We start from the raw sequence: 21,279 nt of genomic DNA on the forward strand, positions 1-21,279 counted from the left end.
ACACTTATAAATTGTAAATTTTACCACTTAAAAGGTAAAGCCATTTCAGACCTTTAGATCTACGTTATTTTTTATCTGTTTTAGAAATACAGTGTTAACTCAACCTCTCAACCTGTTTCACACATTCAGAGAATGCAAAAGAGAACAATTAAGAGATAATTTCTTCATAAAAGTCAACGTTTTGAAACGGCCAGCTCTGCATTTGTACTTGCAAAACAGTCCCTTAAAACATAGCATCACCTGAAACCAAAAAATACCATTACCTACGCCAAACAAAATACCATTTGTTGTTCCTGCAAATTTCTTTTGCTCAAACTGTGAAAAAGCTCAAAAAGAGGTATCTTTATTTAGCTCATTAGGTTTTACAGGGAAAAAGCAGCCGTATGTGTGGTACTTTTGAGCTTTTTCACAGTTCAAAACATTTTGCCATTTTATATATCAATAACAGAACAACACAGGGTAAATTTGTGTTTTAATATTTTTGATTGCTTCAAAAATCATCTATTTTAGCAGCTATACTGCAATGCAACATAGACCACAGCAATCCTTATACTCAATGAAAATCCCTAAAGACAGATACATAGTGTATTCCCAGAGAAAACAGCCAGTTAAGATAGAACCATACAAGGATTATATGACTACATAAAGACTGTTTATTCTCTTTATGTTACTGCCATGTTGCTGAATAGCTATGTTTAAACAGAAACCCTGAAAGTGCTGAACCTACACAAAACAATAAATACTAACATTCAAGTAATGCAATTACCAAATGGTGAGGAATATACACATTTTGCAAGCCAATGACAGAGATCAAAACATGGCATTAGTAAGCCATGCAAACTTTCCCCAAGTACAGTAGGGTTCAGAAAAAAACAATTTTTCCATAAATGTGAAGTCTTTTGGCGGGGAGAAAATTGAAGGAAGAGAACTACAGATGAGCGGTCTTTGGTTATAATTACTTTTTTACAAACCTTTTGCCTTCAGTGGGCCCTTACTCAGATCCCCTCCATCAATGGTTTGTCCTTCGGCTGCCAGTCTCTCATTAAGAGTATCGATCTCTCTGCGCACTGTGGGACAGGAACATCAAGATGGCAGCAGTGTGGAGTGGTGGGCTGGAGTCTGGACTTGTAACTGGAAGGTTGCGGGATCAAACACCAGCTGGCAAACTGCTAGAGCAGAACTTCACTCTCATCACTCCAATAAGACACCCTGCTGTGTATGTAAATGGGTACTCTCCATATCATTATTGGAAATAAGAACTTGCTCTCACATGAATCATGTGGTTAAGGAAACACCTGCTATGGCAAATGGTGAACTGGCAAAAATAAATGTTTCTGAAAGGTCAAGCATTCATTTTGACATTTAACATCTTGACACAATATTTTAACAACATCAAAACTCAAGCTTTTTACAGCACCACTTTTTTTCTAAATTTTATGACACTTAATAATGCCTAATTATTTATCCAGAACTTGTTGTGAAATTAGAATCAACTGAATTCATCCTCATGCCTACTTTGTCAAATATGCAATCTTTCAAAATTAAGTTCAGGAAACAAGTAGCAAATTTTGATGAAGTGCATTCATCTACTTGATCAAGTAAAATGGTTGAAAAATTAATCTTGTAATTAATACTGTTTTTAATATCAACATACTTAAGTAATAGTATAAATAAAGTCCAAATAAACAGTACTTACGCTCCACATTTTCAATATAGAGATTTTCAAACTCTCGCTCAATCTGTCCAAACAGGTCAAGAAGATTGTTTCTCAGAGATACAGGGAGTTTAGAATCCTAAGAAGAAAAAAGAAATAGGACAAAATTATTATTTTTTTCAAAACAAATTAGCTGCTATTTCTTTGGCATTAAACGGCAATAATAATGTTCTTAACAGCTTACATAACAATATAGCAACAAATTGATCTACACATATATAAGATAAAAAGAAACATTTTGCAAACTGGAAAAATGTCAGGAAAATAAATGATCAATTTAAGATATAATTACAAACACAAACAGCTTATAAGAATTAGCCGGGTTTATACAATTATTTGTAGTGATCATGTATAATAACCCTACACGTCCTAATTCATATTCTGAATTTACTTAACAAAGGTTAATGCACAGGTCATTGCATCAGTATATACAGTGCATACAGTATATGCAGAATGAAGTACAAAAGAAAAATAATTCACATGAAGAATAAATAAAACTTATGATGATGATAATGATTTTAAGCAATAATAACTAAAATCTGTATTTAATAATCGCATTCTACAAGAAATATTAACATTTTTTTATATCACACAGCTTTGTCCTGGCTGGATTCTGATCAGCTATTTTACTTAATTCAACATCAGTTGCTCTTAAATATTCACAAAATGAAAAAAATAAATAAAACCAGTACACATTCTGTTTTAGATGACACACTCTGTTGACCCACATTTGAGGAGCTGCCCTGTTCCAATTTTATTTAGAAATAAATATGGAATTTTTTTTTTAAATGTGGAAGTACCCCCTTTTAGGTTTAAGAATAATACTCCTGTTTATCTACACAAGTGGACTGCTCTGATACGAGATGAGGTGTATGAAAAAGGAATTGTAAGACAGAAGTCAAGTAACGAACACACATTAGGAAAATGTGGACAGGCTTTGTGAAACTCAGGTAACTGGAGATTCGAAGTACTGGCTTCCTGGAGAACTGTAGATCAATCTTCATTCATCTCAAGCAATTGAATCTCGGCAGATTTTCCTCAGTTTGGAAGCCTTTCCTTTCATACTGTGTCCAGTGACAGTTACTTAATAGCTGTTTTTCACCAATACACACCTGCATCTAGACCCTGCCCAGAGCGCTGGCAGTTGATGCACAAATACCTTCCCAAAATGTTCAAGCGTTGTGTAGAATACATGAGGAGTGAAATGGGCCGCAAGTGTTTTGCAATTGCAGAGAGTCAGCTGTTGTTTTCCTGGCATTTAGCCCTTTTTCATTTACTTGGTTTAATGGACTTTGGATTTAACAGACAGAATCTGCTAAAGATTAATTTTCCCCGTAATAACGAATTGCTCACAATGGGTGTTTTTTTTGCGTTTTAGGCGTTATTTAAATTTTAGAAAACATCCAAAAATGCTAACAATATGTAGAAAAGCTCTGTAGAATGCACAAAAATTAAAGCAAGGCACAAAATACATGGATTGAAAACTCATGAATGGCTCCCCAGTTGCTTGTGATGGTTGATGTGTTTCTTATGCTTTAGAACATTAATACAGTAAATGAAACACAGGGAATGAAGAGCTTATACTGTATATTTATGATAAAGTCACACTGCGTTGATTACAAGTACAAAAATACATCAAATGATTCAGAAACCAAATATGAAGGATACATATGTTTTTCATATAATAGTGTGTTTGGCCTGAAGAAATGTCCTTTGTGATTTAATAAACATTCGGCTATAACAGACACCCCTTCCTCTCTATAAGTCTGTTAAACTAAGGGATTTACTGTGTGAAATACAATAATTGTATTGCATAACAAAGTGTTGCTGACCAGCAATGCAGCATCACTCCTTTAATTAATACAGAAACCTCTAAATTCCCAGTCTGAAGATGGAGAACTTGATTGTTCTTGTGACAACATGAAGCCTGATCTCATAATCTATGCATGACTAGCCCTGGTCAATACTGGGATGGGAGACTTCCAGAGAAACCCGGGTTGCTGCTGCAAATGGTGTCTGGTGGACCAGTAGGTGCTGCTCTTTGTTCTACAACATCATTTTCAAACTGACACCCCAGTATGGTGATCAGGGACACCGTGAGAAATAAAAACGCCAGCCTCCAGATGAGACGGTAAACCGTGATCGTGCTTAATTGGTCATCAAAGGCCCCAAGGCACTTTCTGAAAGACTAGCGGTGTTAACCCTGGTGTCCTAGGACCCACCCTGGGCTTGTACAAAATGGCTTGCCTAAAGTTCCCCCTTACACCAACTGGTAAAGCAATTTTTCATTTCTCTGCCGGACTAGTTGTGTAGAGGGGATCCTGGGCATTGCAAGCATAAGTGGCGCACTTCAGAGGCGGATGAGGTGGACACCTTTTATGTATGAAGCACTTTGGTATCCTTTGGGATAAAATGCACTAGAGGCATGACTTTGCTGGTTTTACTAATGTTAATGACAGCCAAACAGCAGCTGCTGCCCTCTGCCACCATGTGGACAATACGTGCCACAAGCTCAAAATATGCAGTAACAAGCTGACTGCTCCGACATATTACGGTGCAGCAGTATTGGAAAGAAAAGTAACTGACCTCCAGAAACCTGTTGGCAAAAGTTCCCATTTGCCCTTTTTGTCCTCTGCTAAGCACATTTTAAATATCTCATAGAGCTCTGCTGCAAAGAACATTGGGGAATGAGATTCTTTCAGATAAAATAGAAGAGCAGCATTTCCCTCTTGATCTATGAAGCTTCCGAGTTTCAAAGGGATCTTTGAATCATCATCAAACAGAGACAGCCTTCAGTTATTACAGCACAGTGGCATTTTTTATTCCAGGCTTGTGAAAACCATCAGGCAAAGCAGCCAAAGGGAAGGTTGCTTTTGACGTGCATAAAATGATGCAGACTTTGGACTTGCAAAGATGCTTCTATGAACTTAAACAATCTTAAGTTCAAACTTATCCCCTGCTCTACAGCTAGAGTTGAAAGAACTTTTTTCAGCTTTGAAGCTCAGGAAAACATTGACACGGCAAAATCTTGGCAACTTTAATGATAATTGAGAAGGGGGTGAGGCGTACTCTGTGCCACCAGCCCATTTTCTACAATTTAGGCACAGTGATGCTCTTGAAACAAATATATTTTCAATAGAAAATTAAACAGAAATTTCTTATGAGGAACTCATGGTACTGGCAGCAGAATTGTGTTTCAATTGTAACAGTTAAAATAAAGACCAAAAGAAAAATCTTGGTTTTAATTATCAATTTCATTATCAAATGAAGTAATTTCTATTTAACAGCATTATTTTAATTCATGCATAACAATTATACAATACAGTACAATACAGTTTTGTATTGTACACTTTCAAGGTGATATATTCAATATGAATATGAGTTAAAGTACCACAACTATAACAGCAACCTGTGTAAATGTAAATTGCAAGGGGTGTGCTTTTGTCAGATTTATTTGCAGCAGGAATAATTCATGCAAAAATTTAACCAGCACTGGGAATGCCAACAAAAAAAAAACAGCCAGAAGCGTTTTATACCACTCATCACTAGCATCCTGTAAACAAAGCATGTCGTGGTCAAAAACAAATTCTGGACAATTCTGGACAAAAGAAAAACATGCAATGCCTTTTTAGCTAACTGACTTCAGGAAATAGCACTATAAGGTGATAACATAAAGTACACCAAAACTCTCACTACTATTAAGATATCTCTTTCTGTTCCATCAGTTTCAACTCCAGAATCTAGGAGAATCAACTTCAAACTTGGAGATCAGGAGTGCTGACTTGAACACCACAAAGTCACAGAGCGGCTCTTCTGAGGAATATATTCTCCAAGGTGACAAGAAGGTGACAAGCTGAAACTGGATCCATCTAACACCCGAAACATCTGGGAACACCTCTGAGACTTCAAGAAAAACAGACTGCCATGAATCATGTTTGTACATGAACAGATTAATCACTGTGCTACCAAACCTGTCCCTAGTTTCCACAACTCCCAGCCTAGTGGGTTGATCCAAACATCATACGGTCATGCATTTAAACTCTCTACACTTACGCATTCTAGATGTATCACAAATGTGTCAAATATTGGAAAAAAAGAGGAAAAGATAGTGTCTTATAAACAATATAATGTTTAAATTAATGTTTGACACATGTTGGCTTGGACTGACTGGATTAAAATCCTTGAGATTAAATGTGATAATAAATAACATGGCATGTAATATACTTAATGAAATATCACCATTTCAACCAGAAGCCGGAACACACAGCATAAGGAATTTTACTCAATGGGGTTGTGAACAATTAAGTTAAATTATATTCATCAATTGTCAGCTCACCATCCGGTGTTTGAAAGCAATACGAAGATTCAGAGGAATTCAAATTATTTTTTTCCTTTCTACTCTACAAAGCATTTCAAGCACATTTCAAGAAACTTCATACACACTTCAAAGACAACGGTAGTCAAGGTCATTTTACAAAACCCTGTGGCCTATTAGGCTCGATTTCAACAAGGGTTTGGTTATTTCCAGACACTGAGCACACAGCATGAGGGTACTGACAAACTGAAAAACACATGCAAATGGATGAATCCGTGTTAGACATTAAGAGTACTAATAACTCTCTACAGGAGATTAAATGCTACATGAGAGCAAATCTGTGGTCTTAATTACTCCAATAATTGCACAACTCCCCAGCTTAACTGAAAGCTTGTTTCATCTGGAATATGTTGTGAAGTATCGAAATGTTTGACTTCTACACTCTTTAAGGGTAATACAGTAGGTATTCTTGTTAGAATTTGCATAGATGTAATGGTTTTATGATATTGCTATTTCTCATTTATCATTTTACCCCCTAGTCTGTAAGAATATCAATTTACAGTAATGTCAGCTATTGAAGCAAATCCATTACCTACAAAAATGAGAGGCCATGACAGCTGGGGAGCAGCTTAATATTGCCTTTCATTTTAAATGATCATAGCTAATGTTACATGACCAATGTGAGGGTCAGAGAATTATTTCACAAATTATATTGTTGAAAAAAAAACATTCTACCAAAATATTATTTCAGGAATCCATTCTTAAATAATGATTTTATCTTTCACATCATAACAGGTAACAGCACATTATATAACAGCATAACAGCACACTAAATAGTACTCTATAAGACTGCAGTCGGGATCCTACTGGCTCCCTTATTTTTAAGCAAGAGGAGCTAACTAGCTTACCTCCATATTCATGAGTCCACTGATCCCAAAGTAATGCATTAAAGTGGATTAAAATCCTTCACAGGTAAGCAGCCAAACATTTCATGATTTACAAAAAAACTGCCCCACGCTTTTGAAATGCTGGTAAAAAACTATTTCCACAAGCTTCAGAAAACTATACTTGCACTCTACATTGACAGCACTTTATCAGAAGAGCCGTGTCAAAATGAAGGTAGCCATTCTCTTTTCTGTCAACGCCACATGTAAACACACACTGAAAACATTGATTCGCAAACAACAGTTGGTCGCTTATTCTTCCAAAGCCCCTCAAGCATGTGCCTAAAAACTAAAGGTCTCCTTGGTTACCAAACATAATGGCAGCACTGAGCAGGCAAAAGGCACCTGGACCTAATCTCTATAGTTAGTTTGCATAAGGAATACCATCAAAAAAATGGGCCAATAGTAACTAAGAACAAAAAAGACTGGGGGGAAATTAAAAGCATAATTAGCAGGTAGATGCAAAGACATTATTAAAAAAAATAAAATGTGCTGTGACTCACTTATTAGATCAGAGAACAATGAGACACTTAGGACTGTTTTGTTATGTAATAGATGAGCTACTATACGGCTTGAAGCCAGTTTCTGAATTACATCCAAGGCAGGCACAAATATCTGAAATTCTTCCAAAGCCCATTAAATGAATTACTAATCTCTTTTGGGGTGTAAAAGGCATTTTTTGCTTAATTATCTACGGATCAAAACAAATTAGATTTGATAGCCAGGTATTTCCAGGCAGCAGGAAACCATCCATTATCATGTCTTAAAACAAGGCCAAGAGGACACAAGACAGTCAGGCACATAAGATGAGATTCAATCATTTTTCGCTACTTTTGTTTGAAGGAAAATCAACTTTAACTAATGTAAATCTAAAAATGTGTACGTACTGCAAAGTCCGAATTCCAAAAAGCGAATATAGTCAAAAGGTTAGATAACACAAGAGTTTTAATTAAAAGGAACACTGTTGTTTGCTTTTAGAACTGTTATAAAACAATAAGCATCACTTCACACTGCTTACTCCGTTTCCTTTTAAAAAGCCTCCAATACTGCAGTTTTACACGTGAAAACACACCTACTGTACAAGGCTGTATACTGCATTATATAGTATCCAGTATATCAGGTTATACTGTATACAGGTTGTGAGATCCGCGCAGAAAATCACTGGGACCGAGCTATCCTCCATCGACTGGATATATCTTGACCGCTGCCACAACCGGGCTCGAGCTACTGCATACGTCGGGACCCAATTCACCCTGGTCACGATCTGTTTTCACCCCTGGGTTCTGGTAGGAGGTATCGCAGTATCAGACGAATAGATTCAAAAAACAGTTTCTTCCCCCAAGCAGTCGGCATCATAAACAGCTCAAATTAGCACCTGCACTTTAAGGTACTGCACTGTTTGCACTATGTCCTGGCTCTATTATAGCGTCTACTGTCTAAATGTATTGTCCATGTCTGTTTGTCAGTTGTGCCTATTTTTTTCCTCTAAGGTTACAACTGAACATGTTAAAGGGGAACTGCCAAACTATTTTTACTTTTCGGGGTTATAATGATTCGGCAATGATTAGCGCATTTCAAACCACAATGAAACTACCACATACACCATAACGTGCAAAAACTCCAATCTACATCACAAAAGAGACAAAGTTCCAATGTATGTGTTGCGCCATATTGCCGTCATTGTCTGCGTTTCAGAACGAGGCAACTAAACGGCCAGTAACATGAAAGCAGCCCTATTACATTGTAAACATGCTTTAGTCCAAGCATTTTCATGGAAGCAACACATTAAAGTTTTTTTTAATTTTTCTAAATATTGCACTAACAGGATTTATATTTTTGGAGGAGCTGCTGCGCCAGAGCACATTCCATCACCTGAACAGCTGATTTGAATGAGTGCAACTAAGAAATCTAACAGAGCAATATTAAATTCAGCTGTAACTTTTGATTAAATAATATGACATAAAACTTTGCAGCACATGGTTTGGAATATCCCTTATTGAAGATACTGTATGCCTTTCTTAAACAAAAGCACAAATACAATTTAGGAAAGTGATGCAACAACTTGGCTAAGAGAACTCTGGCATGTTTTTCAGTGAATATTTAGTTCGGGTATCTGATTACACATCCAACTAGTAGAATCAGCTTCTCGGCATCAGCACTAATGCATCATAATACTATTTTGCACTGGAATAAGCTGGTACTGTATAAGCACCTGGAGAAGACGTCACACTGTTCAAAGTCATACTGTTATTTTCCTTGGTATTAACAATATCATGACCAATCAACCCTTAAAAGGTTTCTACAATCAAAGTATTTTGAAAGAATATCAATATATATGATTTAATTTGTTACTTTTCACTACATTACTTTACATGTAAAGCTTTTTATCTTGTAATGAACCATAAGACCATTGTACGCATGTATGTAAACACAATTAGACAAAAGGATCATAATCTCTCACTAGAAAAAGGCTTTTGGATAATGCAAGAAGCAAACAACAGAAATTAAATACTATACAATGCATCAGAAGATACTGTATAGTTCTCTTTACATTCCCTTACAGGCAAGACAGTGGGATTCTGAAAAACAATACTATGATGTTCATACAACTGTTGAAGCAAATTTGCAATGTGAATCTTGTGTCTATTTGTTGTTCTCAAACCTGTCAGTTTTAAAGCCTCCTAAACCACTTTCAAAATGTCAACAGAACTATTTGATGAAATGTTAAATATGAGAGAGCATATGTACATGGACTCTCACACTCAATGCCTTATCATTTAAAGATGTCTTCAGTGCCTTTCCATTTAAAGCTTTTTATTTTGCTGCTAGGTTAACCACTGATCAAATCTACACAATTTATGCTGGTTATGCATCTGGCTATCATTCTGACTAGTTCTTGCAATTGGAATACCTTTCTATTGATTTTACGCTTCAAGTTCCTCTTAATTGTGCCTTCATTAATCCAATTTCTGCATCACATCAATGTTTCCTGTGCACTAGAGTTGGGCTTATAATTGATTTATTTGGACATGTGACTCCAGACATCAGTGAAGATGTATTTAGAACCCCAGTCACCAGGATCTTTACCTCTTCTCAGTAAAATGAAGTGGCAGTCAATATTCTAGGAAATTATACTATTAAAACATAGAGCTTAATAATTATACAAATAAATGTGTGGCAGTATTTAAATTTAACCATGACAATATTTGTCTTCAAGCATATACAGTACATACCAAACAGATACAGAAAACACCTATATATGCAGATATGTATACTGTATGTACAGTAATCTGGCATCATACAAACTTCATTTTGGTCCTCAAAAACTGCTCATGAAGGAATTTAAAGTCCCATTACTTCCTGTGTAATAATCTTTGATTGGTTCCATAACTCAAAAACGTGCCTTCAAACACCCAAACTTCACCTTAATACAGCACAACAACAGTACCATAATATGTTGTTATTAAAGTAACATTCCCGATTAATTATTCACGTAACATGCTCAAAGTAATTTGCCAATGCATAAAAATAATAACACTCCTGCTCCCTTATGGCAAAGTACAGCCATTAGCAAATGTTTGAACATTACGTACTATCCTGTACTAGAGTATATGCACTTATTACACATAAGCCTTTATTATAAAAAAATAACTAAAAATAAATTCTTCATCCGTGCAGATACTAGAAAAGAAGAATCTGGGCAATGCTTTCTTTACAAGATCCTACCTCATAAGAGTGAAAATTTCCTTGTCAAATGAAAACATAGGTAGGAATTACACTACAGTATATCGCATATAAATTAAAACTTGTATAGTGGTTGCTCATACAGCAAAGCAATACTGTGTATACATACAGTCAAATTAAACAGCCCCTTCCTCTATATTAAGAAACATTCTCCCTTTGCTTCTCAGGCCTAGAAGTGTCAACAGATACGGATCAAAAAGAAAGACCAAATGAATTAACTTCTAACTCTATATTATATTATATTATATTGTATTATATGAGCCAAGACTCACACCTCTAAGTTGTCTCTTTTGGTTATAATATCACTGTCTTCTGGAACAGGGCTATGTATCATGACTATGCATGGAGAGGCTAATTACCACACACATATAATAGAAATATTTTAATACATAAAAACAAAGATGTTAAGTTAGTATTTTTAGGTGTCCAACTTTTAGTTTAGTCCGACTCGAGAAAACCTTATCTATAGCCAGCTCTCTAGGCAGTCCCAAATTAAACTAAATAGGTTAATTACCACAACAGCTAGAGAATAAAATGCTGTTAATATTAAATCAGTATTAAATATTGTTGTTTAATTGTGCCAACGACTTTATTGTTTACATATAACATAACATATATAACTAAATTTGAAAAGCATTTCACTTGCAGCCTTTCAAAGAGTTTTTCCACAATGGAAATTATCCACTATGACTTCATCTTCCTGAAGGACACAAAAGGCCTTTTAATATTTCCACCAGACCCTGCAGCAAGGAGAGAATGTGTGTTTGTTCAATGTCAAAAGTGGGGGTTATCACCAGCAAAGTAGTAAAGATATCACTCCCAATTTAGGTCATTCATGCTTGTATACAATGTAATTACAAGATATGTAACCAACCAAAAGATAAATAAAGGGAAATAAATAATGCAAAAACACAAAGAGTGAAACACAGTATTAGTGTACTGTATGTATGCATTTTTCCTCCTGTGTAGCTCTCTTAACATTTCCAATGTTAAGATACAAAGAGTCCATCCTGATCACAAGTATGACAGGGTTAGTATTTGTTTTTCAGTAAATTACAGAATAACACATTTCACAGAAGTATAAGAGGTTTCATTTATTGTGCACCTCCGGATAAGAAACAAAAAGTGGATATTATCACTGACCTGCCATATGTGTCCTAACCACAGGTTAACAACCAACTGTCTTCCAAAAGGCAGGACGTGATAACATAAGCTGAAATACACTCCACGGTCTTGTGTATTTAAAGTTTAAATTTGTAACTTAATCTTTTATTTCATCTGCATAACTATATATATATAATAATAAGAAAATTATTTCGCTTTAAGTATTTTTATCATTAATTCCGCTATATTTACAAATGAATCCTTAGAACTGAAAGATAAAAAGGCATTTCTAATTATAGACACTCATCCAACTAATAATCATAAATACATTTGCGGGAGAGTGTTACCTATGACAACAGTGAATCACTGGATAAAACACAGCCAGAATACAAAAGAGTAAAAATATGAAAAACCACTCAATTCTGTTTACAAGTGGGCTGTTACAGCTACTGTGCCTGCTCCCGTGAGCTGCCACACCGGGAACAAACAATGCAAAAAAAGAGTCGCAAAACCAGGTCTCTCCCACCTTTCAAGTCACACGCCAACTTACAAACTTAAGGATCACTGGACAACATGTTAACAAAAACAATGTGCTGTATGCGTCTCAGAAAGATACTTCCTAGTGGCCATAAAAGCATATAATTACACACTGCTTCTCTTTGACAAAAGACATGGCTTTCAAATTCACTCCAGGTTGTAACTTACTTGTCCTTCTAACATTTCCCTCTGCATCCCTGCCCGATCCTGTTCTGTGCTGTTGGTTCTTCGAATGGAAAGGCTGTGGGACTTGCGCTTCTGCTTGGCCTGACGAGCAGCTGCACTGCTTCCACTTTCAACAGGCATTACTCCTCAGTGACGTCTTCTCCAAACTTCCTGTCTGAAACTAAGCAAACATGCAAGGGCTTGCTCAATCGTGGCATCACTTCCTGCGTTGTTTTTTTGTTGTTGTTTTATGCAAATGAAAGTTATGCTCGAATATTGCTCTTGGACAAGACTGCATGGTTTCTTATTATAGTTCAGGTGGGTAGGTGCGTCAGCATGCGTAGGCTGCAAAGGAACAAGTAAAATTTTATTCCATGCTGAAAAGAGAAGAAAGTAAACACAACATTTCAGCTGTGGAGCCTTCTTCGGGTGCGAGAAGGCTCCACAGCCGAAATGTTGCGTTTACTTTCTTCTCTTTTCAGCATGTAATAAACCTATTATTATTTTCTTATTATTATTACTTTTACAAAGACATTAAACCTTGGGTGGCTTCTGTAAAATAAATTAATACGCAAAAAGGTAATTAGCGTCCATATACTGCCTATACCACATATTCCAGAAAATGAAAGAATAAGCAATTAATGAAGATTAACCCATAATGATTGTGATAAACCTGAGGCCACACTTGTATTTGGACTACCAATCTTTACAAAATCAAGTAAACGAATTTCAGAATTACCATAAAAGTGTGTAAATAACAAATATAAATACAGACCAAAAAACCTTGAACACTAATCAAATAGAACAGAGAAAGTCAAAAGAAAGAGGATAGATAAGTCAACTTTGGAATTCTTAAATCAGTGATGTGCATTCTTCAAAGCCATAGAATTACAAACAGAAATGCTTTACACTGATCTGCAAAGAAGGCAGTAACCATGAACTGTGTGTCTCACCCTTACCAATTTCTCCTGCAAGATGTAACTTATAACCACTGCAAATAAGCTTTTCTTAAAGAGAGACATGAACCTTTTGTGCAGTTAAAATACTACACCAAGACTGCTTTAAACGTTTTATGTACATTATTTATCACATTCACCTACTTGAAAAACAAAAGTTGCCAAGTTCAAACTTTTTCCTATTGAACATTGGTCACATTTAAATTACAAATCTAATTCTCATCACAGGAAGAAAAAACTTACCTCTTTCACATTTTCAAACACAATTTTGGAAAATGAGCATGGAATGTGCTTGTTTTTAAAAAGTGTGCATTCAATTTTATACTGGAGCCAAAAGTTATATTTCACTCATATTTGGAGCAGAAAGCTTCAAACGTCTTTATCTTATTTCTCATTACAGCACAGGACCCACTTTATCTTTGAAGGGGAAGACAACAACTCATAAATTATTAAACTCGTGACCTTGAAGTTTGGCTCATGTAACTGTACACACAACACAAAAGGTTGTCTGCTGATAGGCACCGATATTACATTATATGTATTATTCAGAGAAATCTAATCTAAGACTGCACAGACATGGTTTTATGTATGATGCAGCATTAAAGACATCACATTATTTTACCTTTCAGGCTTGTATTTGCCTATCAGACAAAGTAACTTAAAAACAAATGAACGCCTTTGTTTTCTGATAATCAGTTTTATGTTGCTGCCTGAAAGTATTTTTTTTTCTCAGAATGCACACACAAAATATGAAGAGAAAGTCATGAAGATCTGATTGTCTGCATTCAAATTTTCCTGTGTGTCGGTCGATATGGCAGAGACAGGTAACAACACGAAGATTCCAGCTTAAAACGTGCTACCGTTAGTCTGCGATAGCCTAGTGAGAGTGAAAGGGTTTTCCATTTCGGTCTCTCAGTTTTATATTTAGAAGAAGAAAATACAATCAAAGACACTAAGGTTTTGTGTAAAAATTGTTCAACTATTTTTTAGTAAAAAAAAAATAGTTTTACAGCTGAAGGTAAAAAAACAAACACTAAGAACTATTTGTACATTTAATGTCAAGTCTGGTATCTCATAAGCACATTTCTTTAGCTATTAGCTTTGATAGGTAATGGGCAGTCAGCTGTTACTGAGGTCATACACTGTATTTTTAAGAGAACCCATTAGCAACATCATACAGTACATATACCTGTGGTCATCTTTCTTGTGTTGGTGCTGGCATCACGACTAATTGCCTTTCTGCCGCCATTCAAAACTAACCTTTTCATTACTAATTTACCTTCAGCACCACACTGCTCGCCATCTACTACAGCAACATCTTATTTCTTCACCCATGATTAGCATTTTTTTCTTGTTTTTTGTGCACCAACAATCTTGCACTTAATCGGATTAATTGCAAATGCTGTACATTTGACTATACTATATTTTTTATTCGAACAGCTTATGATTTCTCATCCCAACTCCTTTAGATCACTCTGATACGCCAACTTAGTTGCTGCTATCTTTGGGATTCTGAGACATCATTCCGCTAACTGAAAAGATCTCCGCTAAATTAAAATTACATATAAGCGGAATATAAAAAATGTGTATATTTCAGCAGCACAGTCAATTTCCAAGAAGCATGAAAAGGAAGACAAGATTAACTATACTGGCTCTAAAGAGTTAAGCAAGATTAGTGATGAATTAAGCAGGCATTTTACCATATGCCATTATATAGAAATAATAAAGAATAAAGAAATAATACACAAGTTTAAGTCCGTCCATGCTGCATAACCATGAAACCCACAACGTCAGCTAAGAAGATTATTGTTAACATGACTCCCTAGTGATCTAGTAGTTAGAAGTTTGCGTTCACACCTGCTGTGGCCCAGGTTCAATTCGCAGTCAGGGAACAGGTGAGCTGTATTTTTAAGGGCTGTGGGAGTCTGCAATGAGCTGACCAGCCATGTTGTTGAAGTAGCTACTGGGGCTTCTTTCAAGAAACGTCTGGGTGAGATCTTCGGGATCGGTAAACTTCAACCACCAGCCTTAATGACACTAGACAGCTTTAATGACATGAGCGCAATCCGCACATAATAAGTGCAGATCAAGTGTAGTGCTGAGGCTTCTTCCCATATCACCACTAGCACAGAGCAACAGGACAGCTTTTCTGTAGTCTTTCTAAATCATCAAGAGAAGAGACTGCAAGTATGTTTCTGAACCAAGTCCTCACCCATGTACTTCCTGCCTGTTAACGTGTCTCTTCCAGGACACATATGGCCCCATCTAAGTGTGTACAGACTTCACCTTCACTGTAAAGAGTTCACTTGTGCTTTTTTTGGTTTTGACAAGTGTTGTTTGTCCAAAGACTACCTTTCTGATCAGCATTTCTCTATAAGTACAAGAGAATGGGTACATCTCCCACATCATTCAGCTGTATGTCCCACGCCTATAATTCAAGCTACTAAAAAAAAAACATGCTTTTGATTTTAGTGATAACGCCTTAGCACTCATATTAACGGTATAAAGTGTAAATTAGACAGAAATTACTGTAATGTTTAGCAGCCAGAAGAAACATTTTTTAAAAATCTGAAAAACACAATGATGGTATTCCCATTACTAAACAGGCACACATTTCCATTTTTTTCTTTTTCTTCCTATGTTCATCCGACCGGAGGCAGATCAGGAGGAAAGGAAAAGCTACAAGACACTGAAAAATAAGTTACTTATGGCTTAAGGTTTAAAGCCAGTTTGAAAGATGTTTTTTTTTTAAAAAAAAAGAGTATTCTTATTTACAACGTCAATCACCCAACTAAAGTGTTCCAGTTCAACGAAAAGGCCCTGGAAAGCTGTCGTGGAATGGAAACCCTATACAGCAATGCGACGAAGTTGCTTCAAGGTTGTCACCAGGCATGACGATGCAGTAACTCTTTCCAATGTCTATCTTTAATTTAGTGCTCCCCCTCAAGGTCTGGGTCTGGGAGGGGCGACAGCAAAGGACGTACCAGCAGAGCAGCAATCACAACAGTGCGAAGCCAAGATTTGTAATTAAATCCTCTACCTTTTTGGTTATGCACAAAGCTAAATGGAAAAATGCTTTGCCTGAAAAGAACAAATACGATGCATTTAATTACAATTGGACTCTGCTAGTGTGCAGGGAATGACCTTAGCATATAACGAAATCAAAGCAAATCCACCACGTTTTTCCAATAACAAAACCGCAGAAATTTTAAGATAAACTAATACATTTTAAAATCTGGCTTCCGGTAAGAGTTTTTTTTTACAGTAAGGCGTGCGGTTTTTTTTCTAAAACCTAATTGCATATTTATACAGTAAGCTAAACGAACAAGAAGGTATTAATAAAGTATGGCAAGGCCATTTATCGACCAGATATAAATTAAAGTAAAATAGTGGCACTAGTATAAATAAGACAAGGCTGCACTGTAATATCTTTGAATGACTCGGTGTTTATATCCAATAACTGAATGTATGTAACGTAATATGACGCTGCACGCTGTAATGTTTGTAATGTTTAAGAATTTCGATCGACTTGAAATATATATATATGTACACATTGCATAATTATTTTACAGTTGTATCTTTTTAGATTCAAAATACAGCAACTCTACTTTTATTTACCCATTTCTTAAAATGAGCATGATCCTTACCCACTTACAAAAGCAGGCGAAACGAACGGTTTCAGTGAAACAGACCAAGCGAGAGGTCCACTGTGCCCAAATGATAAAACATCGTTTTTTTAAAAAAAACAAAAACAAAAAGATAATCAGAAGACCTAAAATGAAAGTGCGGAGGCCTCTTGTGTTCTTATAACATCGTATCACACCGAAGGCCACGTTAAGCCCGCAACTTCCCAATTCCTAACTAGGCGGACTCGGCTGCAGCGACAAAAAGGAGACACGGGCAGTACGCGTCTTTACTCACATTTAAGAGCGTCTGGCTACACAAGCGCCCTTCGCTGCTCGCTCATCTGGAGGAGGATAAAGGGAGAGAGTGCGTCTTTCGAGTGACCATCTTCCAGAAAAAAACCTGGAATGGTCCCCCCCCCCTCCAGCACCCCTCTTTTCCGCTTGGTTTCCTGCCGGGATTCTTGTTGACGCTTCTTTTCCTCTGCTGTCAAAATAACATGCCCTCGCAGCATCCGGGCACCCACAATAGCTGGGGTTAAAGGACGGCTTCTCGGCAAGCTACAGGGCAGTTGCAAAACGCTAAAGGCCGCCTCCTGTGTGTCGCAAGGCGTTGCTTATTTCGAGTTGCAACCTGTCAGGAACATTGCTTCCGCCAGCTTTCACCCCCCACAAGAGACCAGTCAGGTTTGGTTAGATGCGGAACTTGTGCAAGTGATTTGCTGCAGCGGATCGTGTGCCTTCGATGCTCTTCCGTGTAAAGCGTTTGAAAGAATAGCTCCGGGTTCACTAGAAATGGGATGAGCCACTCAGGGTAGCACGTTTACAAGGAGCTGCAACACGCTCTCCAAATTCACTGTTTCCAGAGGGCGCTAGTGTGAAGAATACAGTATCACTACTGGGCTATGAGCGATGCAGCGTATGTTTTCTTCATTAATAGTCTGCACTTCAGTGAAATAATTTGAATATTAAATTTTAATATATTTCGGATTGTCTTGATTTGATCTCACCTTCATTCATCACATTATCATATTGATTACTAATCGCACTGAAAATAACAATAACATTTCAAATAGTGTTCAGACAATACAACTACACAGGATATTTAACACAAAGCAGTATTTTCATAGGTCCTGCTTAGCATTAGCAGATCTTGGTCGGTAATTTAGGAAAGATGGGCCAGACCTAGTGCAAATCAGGTCATTTCAAACCAGTCCTAAATATAATATGTTCGCGGTGGACTAAATAATTTTGTTAGATTGTAAGATGAGAAAAGGGGGTTTAAATTTAATTGGAAATTCCCCTAATCAAATCATCTGGTATAGCTGTCATTTTGCTTCTTACCTAATATTTAATCCAGCTGCAGTTCTGAGTGGTCAGAACTAAAGGCCATACTAGTTGTCCTCAACAGTAATAGAAATCACATTAATTAGATTTAGTTTACTGAAAATTTCCTGTCTATCCTTTGAAAAAGTACAGATTATTTTAGACCCATAATCTTTGTCAGGAAGGTAATAATAGGATACTGATGCGAAGAAAAAAAAAGAATGAATTCTTCAATACATTTAAAAGCTCACTCTTAAGGGAGACATTATTTTTACTTTTACTCAAACAATCTGTTTCCATTACATGGTGAAGTATTCATATTGCAATTTCTGATGAGCTAGTGTGAAAACCTTTCTGTGTCTGAACGTAATGATTTGGTAGGTTTATCTATGAGCAGAGGAAAGTAATCAGTGTGGTATGTGAAGAACCCGATTCCTTAAGTGTAAAATTTAAAACCTGTAATTGATATTGCTATAATTACTCAGTTTCATATGTTTCCCATCAGATAGTTCTAGGTACCTCATTAATCTTCAGTTGTTGTTTAACTAAACTCTACTCCCTCCATAATTCTGCAAAGGCTAAATTTAAAGTATTTTCACTGAATCTGTGTGAAAGCATCATTATTAAGTATAGAGAAAAATATTTAATATTTCATGGAACCTCTGACACAAAATATGTTTTATGTCTGTCACACCTTTAGGAAATGAGATGGTTGTCACCATAAAGAGGTTAGCAGTGAAAAAGTACTGAGTAGTAATTCTGGAATCCAAACAGTTTGACATTTTTACTTGTAAATTAATGCAATGTAATTTTTCATATATAACATCACAGGGCAATTTAGATTAAGATTAACATCCACAGCATGTCACCTATCTGGGTTTTAAATGAGTATCTATAATCTGTACATATCAATCCAACACAACAAGCTGTATAGGGAAGAGATGTATAAAAAGGAAAAAGAATGGGATGACAAAGATCTGTTTACTTCACAATTAGCAAGAAATCAAAGGAATAAGATAAGATAAAATGTTATTGTCCCCTGAGGGAACTCTGTTATGGACACCCAGCACTCCTGTACATTTAAATAGAATGCAAACAAAAAAAAAAGGAGAAGAAAGACAAACACTGCACATTATTATATTACAAAAAATAAGAAAAACATTGCACATCATTCTATTGCACATGTACAGTATAACACATAACAACATGTAACATTTCTAACACATCACAAAACATATTGCACTCAAGTGGGTTGTAAGAGTCAAAATTGTGTTTATCCTTGACATTTGCGTTGACAGCTTTAATGGATAGTGGGCCAAAGGAATGTTTGTATCTGTTTGAGTTAGATTTGGGAACCCTAAAACGTTTGTCAGAAGGAAGAAGTTGATATTCAGAGTTGAGGATGTGGGAAGGATCTGATATCATTTTTCCTGCCTGTTTGATGATGGATTTTTCAAAGATTGTCTGCAGGGAGGGATGCTGTTTCACTCTGGATCTTCACACTCTGGACAAAAAATAATGACAGGTGCTTCAGTTTCCTTCCACAGTTCAAAGACATACCAGTAGATTGATTGGCTTCTGAGTAAATTGGCCCTGGTGTGAGTGTGTTTCTGACTGTGTGTGCCCTGCAATGGACTGGTCTCCCATCCAGAGTGCACCCTGCCTTGCACCCATGTGTTGGCTCTCTCTGTGACACGACCCCATGTTGCGTAAAGTGGACAGAAAATGGGTGAATGAATGAACTGTAAAGTATGAGCCACAGGGCACAATGTGATCTATATGTGGAAGTGCATTTAAAACCTAGCACAGGAGGCACTTCTTCATCATAAGGGTTGTGGGAGTATAAAACTACCTATTCAGCCATGTTGCTAAGGCTGATACCCTGGCTTCTTTCAAGAAAAAGCTGGATAAGATCCTTAACTATTAACTGCCAAACAGACTACATTGGCCAAATTGCCACCCTCTATCTTGAAACCTTATTTTTGTTATCAGTAAATTACTCGCAGCATATCTGCATGCAAGTAAATGAAACTATATTATCAATATCTGAAAGGAGCTATAGTAAATAATGTAGTAAATAACAAAGTTATTAAATCACACCACATTGGGTAAGGTTGCCTGATTCCAGACAAATCTTTCTGAAATACATTTCTCAGCACCTACAGTAAATTAATGTATCAGAATTTGTTAGAGGTTTCTCCTGTGAAGGACATTATGGACTCATCTATTAGCAGACTTTCTATTACGTTGCTGAAAAATGAGATCTTCTAAAAACAATCTTCTCGCTGTCATCTATCATTGCTCTCTCATTTCTAATCTGTCATCATCCATGGCAAGCAATTATGTGTGAAATCCCTGAATGATATTTATGGGTACCATACCAATATCAAGAATAGAGAATCCGTTAAATGAGATATTTTACATTACAATTTATAATTCGGCACACAATTCAGGCACCTCCTGTATTATTCATGTAGACAATAACCATAAGCAATATCAAAAGGCTATAAACAATGCCAATAAATGACCATTTTAAACCAGTATATTGCTTAATGTATGTTCAATGTGGAAATGATTTCTATTGTGTACAACTCCTTACCTCCTTTAGCAGCAAAGACATCTCGCCAAATTGCTTTAACCCATGAAGGGATGAAAGGTCAGATGCTCTCTCAAAAGCAAGAATATAGACAATTCAACCCAGGCCGGGACTGGAAGATGTTGGCAGATGTAGGCCCCATCAGAATTGTTGATACCAACCAGTCCAACTCTCTATGTCTTGCCTACTTTGTTAAACTACCAGTGCCCTGGGAGGCTCTGGTGAATGAGGCATATGAGAGGAAGAAGCTACAGT

The 21,279-nt window shown here is 36.5% G+C and overlaps 1 protein-coding gene across 5 annotated transcripts in view; it reads right to left on the reverse strand.

Moving 5' to 3' along the window:
* wdr37 (WD repeat domain 37) overlaps window positions 1–17,960 on the reverse strand; it is a 49,004-nt gene extending 31,044 nt beyond the window's left edge. For 3 of the 5 annotated variants that reach the window (XM_088918523.1, XM_088918522.1, XM_088918521.1), the window contains exons 1-4: window positions 17,401–17,699; window positions 12,527–12,704; window positions 1,697–1,793; window positions 972–1,067 (exon numbers count right to left, since the gene is read on the reverse strand). In XM_088918523.1, coding sequence (XP_088774649.1) covers window positions 972–1,067; window positions 1,697–1,793; window positions 12,527–12,664 — 331 coding nt within the window. In that variant the 5' untranslated portion in view covers window positions 12,665–12,704; window positions 17,401–17,699. Of the gene's footprint in view, window positions 1–971; window positions 1,068–1,696; window positions 1,794–12,526; window positions 12,705–17,400 lie in introns of all 5 variants that reach the window. The other 2 variants (XM_088918524.1, XM_088918525.1) reach the window with 2 other exon arrangements.
* Window positions 17,961–21,279: the final 3,319 nt, after the last annotated feature.

This window comes from Atractosteus spatula, chromosome 6, assembly GCF_055471065.1.
Source record: "Atractosteus spatula isolate fAtrSpa1 chromosome 6, fAtrSpa1.hap1, whole genome shotgun sequence".
NCBI classification, from domain to species: domain Eukaryota; kingdom Metazoa; phylum Chordata; class Actinopteri; order Semionotiformes; family Lepisosteidae; genus Atractosteus; species Atractosteus spatula.